The 7,045-nt window shown below is 40.2% G+C and overlaps 1 protein-coding gene across 1 annotated transcript; it reads right to left on the bottom strand.

The window, feature by feature from the left end:
- Nucleotides 1-4,933: 4,933 nt before the first annotated feature.
- On the bottom strand, nucleotides 4,934-6,655 carry LOC101307299 (cytochrome P450 78A4-like). The gene is made up of 2 exons (XM_004298052.1): nucleotides 5,657-6,655; nucleotides 4,934-5,569 (listed from the first exon to the last, which is right to left on the bottom strand). Exons 1-2 carry the CDS (start codon nucleotides 6,653-6,655, stop codon nucleotides 4,934-4,936), a joined length of 1,635 nt encoding a protein of 544 aa, XP_004298100.1.
- Between the last annotated feature and the right edge of the window lie 390 nt (nucleotides 6,656-7,045).

Here is a 7,045-nt window from a genome sequence, read left to right as displayed (position 1 = left end):
TCTAGAAGGAAGTTTGAGAAAATTACAAGTACGGGAAGTGGTGACAAAAATAGGAAATCCGCACCAAAAATCAGTGCGGACGTCCGCAACTGAGAAAATATATATATATAGAGGACCTCCTTACTTTAACAATTTGAGGATTTCTACTATTTTACATTAGTAGATGACTTTATTTAACCATCTCAACCGTTGATCTTCTAGATTCATATACAAGAAAAACATGTCTACAAGATTTTAACTAATTCTATAATCATTTAGTCATTCAAATTGACGTAAACAATTGTAGGCCGTTAGATAAAATTAAAACAAATATTGTGCTAATCAAATGGTTAAATGTTTTTCAATTTTGCTAATTTTTTATATGATTCATATGTGGGTAAGCAACTAGGGAATGTGTGGCTTTGATTGTCAAAATACATGCTAGAACTAAAAACATCCTCATTTTGAGAGTTTAAAGAGGTCCTCTCTAGATTCAGACTAATATATAAGGACCTCCTTACCTTAACTAAGGTACGAATTTCCTTAATTTGACCCGCTTTCCGATCATAGCCAGCCAATATGTAGATATACATATATGACTTGATTATCTCTGTAAATTTTCAGTTAATTTGGTTATCATTAACGTATCGAAAATTTATTAAATCAAAAAACAAACCGAATATGTTCATCCTAAACCGTACATTCTTTTAATTATAAATCACAGTTTTGAATGTTTTAATAATTATTAATTTGGCTGAAAATTTGTATAGATGATCTACATCTACTCATATATATCTAGAAGTTTAACGGTTAAGATGAGAAAATATGATCGAAAGGTGGGTCGAATAAAGACATATGTACCTTAGCTAAGATAAGGAAGTCCTTACTTGATCAACATTATATATATATATATATATATATATATATGTGTGTGTGTGTGTAATATCTACTAACCAAACAGGGCATTACATATTCCGTAATTCATATCATTATAGTAACTCTCAAGCTAACTAGTAACGTAAAAAAAAATTTAGACGAACATAATGTTTGGAAATAATAATTGAAGTCGCTTGATAATTCCAACTCCACAAGAAAATAAAACAAAGGACTACATACAATTTTTCATTCAATTGTGAGACTGTAATTGTCTGCAGCGGTGCCATCTAATGTTGTTGAATATAGTTTTCACAATATAAACGAGGTAACTATCATTCATCCACTGATGTTATAAACGAGAAAACATTACATTGTAACATCAACTTCAAAACTCACACAAAAGAAAACGTCATACGATCAAACAAAGATTGCAAAAGAATGAAAAAAATAACACTTCCTTGATTTTGAATGACTCAATAATTTCAATTACAAACCAATCCAACAAATCGTACAAATAGAGACTCGTCCTTCAAATTGGGAATATGGGAGAATCCAAAGACTAAAATTGCAACTACAGACGTCATTGTCTAACTCAAGTTCTATTTGGACTATGCGTTTTACGTTAGAGATTTATATATTCTTTTTCTTTTGAAACAACTGTCATTTTGATTTGTTATAAAAAAAAAAAAAAGAACGCGTGGAACGCGTCTTCTTCCCCAAATTCCTTTGGGTTTTCCCACTTTCTGCCTTTTTTGCCTTGCTTGTCTATGACCAAACCTATATAATCAAGGTATACTAAAATTCCAGACTCATCTATACATGCATTCGCTCACGGGAACATACTCTATAACTGTATACAAACTTTTAATATGCGTCTATCCGATCCGCTCTCTGATCGAACTGATCATATTGTATAGTGAAGTTAGTTAATTAATTAATGACTTTATTTAATAACTTAACTTCTTGGGATAATGCTTATTTAAGACTAATTTAAATCTTTCATTCTCCATTTCAATAATAATTTTTTTCATAAGCCCATTTCAATATAAGGTAACATTTTTATGCACAAATATTTATTAATGTCATAATAAAAAAATAATTTATGTATATTTTTAAGACAAGTTTACCCTCACCACTTCAATATGTATAAAGAGAGAAAGTGGAAGAGAGAATATTTGGCCGGAACCTCACCGGATTCTGATCACCCGCCGCCAGACTCCTGTCGCCGGATTCCGGTCACCGGTTGCCGATCGCCGGATTCCGGTCAACAGTTGCCGGTCGCCGGATTCCGGTCACCGATTGCTGAAAATTTCTTCGGTCACCGTTATTGACCCCTACTAACTCATATTTTCTCCAGTCGCCCGATTTCGATCACCGGTAATTCAGTTACTGACCCCTAGTAACTTGGTTACAGACCCTTAATAATTAGTTACTGACCCCCAATTATCAGTTACTGACCCCCAATAATCAGTTACTAACCCCCAATAATCGGTTATTAACCCCCAATAACTCGGATTTTTTCCGGTCGTTGGATTCCGGTCACCGGTAACTCAGTTACTGACTCCCAATAACTTGATTACTGACCCCTAATAATCAGTTACTAACCCCCAGTAACTTGGATTTTTTCCTGTCGCCGGATTCCGATCATCAGTAACTCAGTTACTAAGTTACTAACTACCAATAACTTGGTCACTAACCCCTAATAATAAGTTATTGACCCTCAATAATTAGCACAGGAAGCTCAAAGCGTAGCGGAATTCTCAAGGTATTAACACCAACCCAAGTGACCATATGAAAACATCAATATACAAAATTCAACCGCAAAAGCATGTGGACCAAAATCTACCAAATGTGTAATAAGAATAAAAGCTGTAAACACTAAACAATCAGATTCACCTACATAGAAAACAGTCCAAAAAGCAAGAACTGCAAACTCAGAGAGTTAATCAAGAGCAGAGCATAACAAACAGAACTAATTTGAATCTGATACCACTCATGACAAACCACATATATACAAAACCCTAAAGCAAAGAAACTCACTAGTACACTTCTAGGTTTCCAAAAATATCACAATTCCATAAGAAAATACTGCAGATAAAACATGAAATCTAACTGATCAATGTCAATTTCATTCAAGCTTACAGTTTTCAAAGAACAAAAACCCAGAAATGAAATGATAGGTCCAAATATAAAACATTCACATCAACCATGCAAATTGAAGAAAGGAATTACATAGACAACAAAAAGAACTATAGCTTGGATTAAAATCAAATATTAAGTACCAACAACAAAGAAGAATTTTCTCTGAAGTAAATCCATAATGTTAAATACCTTCCTCTCACAAACACCATACAAGAATATCATTGATTTGTCTTGCATAAGCCATGGATCTCCACCTCTCGTTGGAGCTCCTCCACCTCTCACCGGCATTGCTTCCCTCCCTCAGATCCAACTTGGCCTTCACCAACCCGACGACGGCTCCGAGTACGGGCCTCAGTGCTTAGAAATCGCTCAGGTTTGGTGGCTACTGTTGTGACGGTGGAATTGAAGAGACGCAGCTTCGATGCCGATGTTGACTTCACGACGAGCTAGATCGACCTAGAGGAGAAGAATATGGCCGGCGTGGTGATGGAGCTGAACCAGATCCCGGAGATCGGAGCAAGAGAGACGTCGGTCGTCGTCCAGATCTTCATCATCTGAGTCGAAGCATTGGCGTTGAGGCTTTATCGGCGTCGGCGTCCTTGATGTCGAGGCTTCGTTGGTGTTGGTGTTGGTGTCGGCATCGTTGTCACCGTTGAAGATGAGAGAGAGAGAGAGAGAGAGAGAGAGAGAGAGAGAGAGAGAGAGAGAGAGAGAGAGAGAGAGAGAGAGAGAGAGAGAGAGGATGAGAGAGTATATCGGAAGCTGGGTTGGGTTGTAGATATTAGTTAAGGATAATGTTGTCTTTTTTATAGAAATAATTGGAATGAGCTAATGTAAAAGTTTTTTTTATTGAAATGAGCTCTTGGATCATTATTTTTGACTAAATGGGTATTTTCTCTAACTTCTTTGTGCTGAAATGGATAAATTTATTAGAATCTCATACAAATTGAAAATTAATAAACCTATATACCATTCTCTTTTCGTAAACGAGAGGTTCTGAGTTTTAGTCTACCTGTAGAATTAGTTGTTAGCATAAAAAATATTTATAATTAATAACGTGAATATATAAAAGGTGATGATAGGAAAACTATCGTATTGTGGAAACATACATAGGATATATATGTATAAACCTGTCCTAATATTACCTCACTGATTCTTCATCTGAGGGAATAGCTTACTTAGGGAGCAGGGACCAAGGCTGGGAATATACAGCAACCGAAAACAATTAGTTTTTTTGAACAAAATGAAATGTTCATTATATGGAAAATTCTAATATATGAAAAATTCTAGTATACCATATAGTATAACGTACTTAAAAAAATATGTGGATATTATTGATCGAAAAAACAACTAAATGACCATGTAATGATCATTTACCTCTTCAAAAACCCTCATGTGTCACACAATTAGACATATTTGCAATAGGTATATCATATCATATTTGCAATAGGTATATCATATCATATGATACGTGAGACAAACCCTCGTTATATAACTACATATGATAACCTCAAGAGTTATATAGTCTCATTTACATTTGGAATTGATGCTCATTATTTATGAGTAGAGCAAATTAAGTACAAGGATTAGAAACATATAGATACCAGAGAAACAAATTATAACCATCTAGATGTTTGTAAAACTCGTGGTTTGGTAGCTCAAGCCACAATTAGTTGCTCGGAGATATGTTGCTGGGTTAAATTCTTCTCTTCATTAATAGACACGGCTGATTTGCAAGAATATATAAATAGAAAGGGTTTAGGGTTTAGTCGTTTAGAGCTAGCTTCTCTAGAACAAACTCACAACACACTATTTCATATATAACTTCAAATAATACGCTTACATATAAGTAGCACTCCAAACAGGTGGACTTAACCAGAAAACAAGGGGCACGACAATTTACATAACCAGCGTTACATGCTAACTAATTATGTCACTAGAACATAGTAGCAGTACTCCTTGGCACAGCCACACCATGCAGCTCATGCTTCATCTCACTAGACAGCTTCAGCACCTCGCTCAGATCAACCGGGTGCCCCTCATCCCTTCCCCACTTGAATCCCTGAACCAGCCTCGCCACCCAAAGCGACGCCGTCACCAGCCCCAGATTCTTCCCCGGACACACCCTCCTCCCCGCCCCAAACGGCGCCAGCCTCATGTCCCTTCCCCTCACGTCCACGTCAGCCCCGCCTTCACTCACCACAAACCTCTCGGGCTTGAACACGTGCGCCTCCTCCCCCCACACCCCAGGGTTCTGCCCTATGGACCACATGTTGACCATCGCCGTCGTCCCGGCGGGGATGACCATCCCGTTGCTGAGGTGGACGTCCGACGTGGACAGCCTCGCCCAGGACAGAAGTGGGCCCGGTGGGTGCACTCTTAGGGTTTCTTTCACCACAGCCTGCAAGTAAGGCAGTCTTGCTACGTCGGCATCCGTCACGCTCCTCTCATCTCCCACAAGCCTGTGGATTTCTCCGTAGAGCTTATCCTGAGTCTTGGGGTTTAAGATCAACTCGGCCATCGCCCATTCGGTTAGCAAAGCGGTCGTATCAGTTCCTCTGAATATCATCTCCTACAAGATCAACACAATACTATTCAATAAATCCATATTTACAAGTAACAAAACGAGTTTAACATAAATCAATCCAAAGTTACGTACCCATAGCACAGCAATCATGTCATTTTCCTGAAGTTTCTCGTCCCCATCCAAAGAGAGCAAGACATCCACAAAATCAGCATGATCCTCCGAGAGCTCCTTCTTCCTCGACTCGGCACTGACTCGGTGCTCTTCAATGATGCTCCGGACGAGCTTCCTCACTCGGGGAACGAGGTTGGCGCAACGTTCATTGATGCGGAAAGGGTCGTAGAAGTAGCTCAACCAAGGGAGATAGTCAGACCAGTTGAAAGCGCCTAAGATCTCAAACCCTTCCCTAACCATGTCCTCAAGCTCCCTCAGCTCCTCGTTGCTGTAGTTAGGGTCGTATCTTTTGCCGAACACGCTCCCCATGATGTTGTTGAGCGAGGCGGCCCTTAGGTGCTTGCGAAGCGACACCGTTCCGCGGCGGGCTTGTTCTTCGGCAATGTTGCGCAGCATGGCGGTGCAATCTTGCTGGCGGCCGGCCTCATGTGCTCCAATGCGTCTCGGGGCGAAGAGGTGGGAGGAGGAGATCTTCCTGAGGAGTCTCCAGTATGGTCCGTTGGGAGCGAACCCCATGGCTCGGGTGAACATAAGACTCCTAGCCGACTGCTTTACTGGGCGATCAGCGAAGTAAGGGGAGGTGAGGATTTCCCGAGCAGTATGGGGATCAGAGGCTACAACAGCAGGAGTGGAGCCAAGGCTAAACGCCATGAGCTGAGTGGTGGTGGTTTGGCTCCAAGCCATGGAGGCCAAGGTGCGGTGAGCCAAACCGCGGGAGAGACTGAAGAGGGAACCAAACAAAGGAAGGCCTTTTGGTCCTTGTATGGCAACCGGACCTCTTTGGTTCCGGCCGTTTTTCCATGCGACACCGCCAGTGGCGAAGGCCCAAGTGAGAAGGGAAATGGATACAAAAGCAAGAGCGAAACAGAAGAGGAAGTAGGGCTGGAGAAGATTCGAGAAGCCGAGAAAGGCCGGGAGGGTAAAGACCCACCAGGTGGTGTCTTTGCTAACGAACTCCATTGAAGAAAAATGAAAATGGATCGACAAGGAGCTAGAGAAGCTTTTTAGAGTGGTTTTGTTTGGTGGTGAGTAGTTAGTGAAGGAGGAAGGTATGAGGGTGAGAGGGATTTATATATAGAGACGACGTGTGCTCGGGGATGTATGGGTGGTGTGGATGAATTAAGTAAGTAAATTAATTAGGGTAAATTCTAAATTTGTTACTAATTAAGATGGGTGGTAAAGTCATGTGTAAAAAGTGGTATATATCGATCAAGGAGAGGTGGACAGTCCAATGCAATATTAATTGCATGAGAGGGGAACATAGATTTAATTCTGCTTTCACCACAAACGGTGTTCATGGTGATAACACTTGGTGGTCAAGTAACCGCCCGCCTTGGAAGCCGTGACGGC

The sequence above is a fragment of the Fragaria vesca genome, linkage group LG4 (genome assembly GCF_000184155.1).
Source record: "Fragaria vesca subsp. vesca linkage group LG4, FraVesHawaii_1.0, whole genome shotgun sequence".
Classification (NCBI taxonomy): Eukaryota; Viridiplantae; Streptophyta; class Magnoliopsida; order Rosales; family Rosaceae; genus Fragaria; species Fragaria vesca.
The sequence above is the reverse complement of the archived record's forward strand: the minus strand, read 5'-3'. Positions and strand labels throughout refer to the sequence as shown.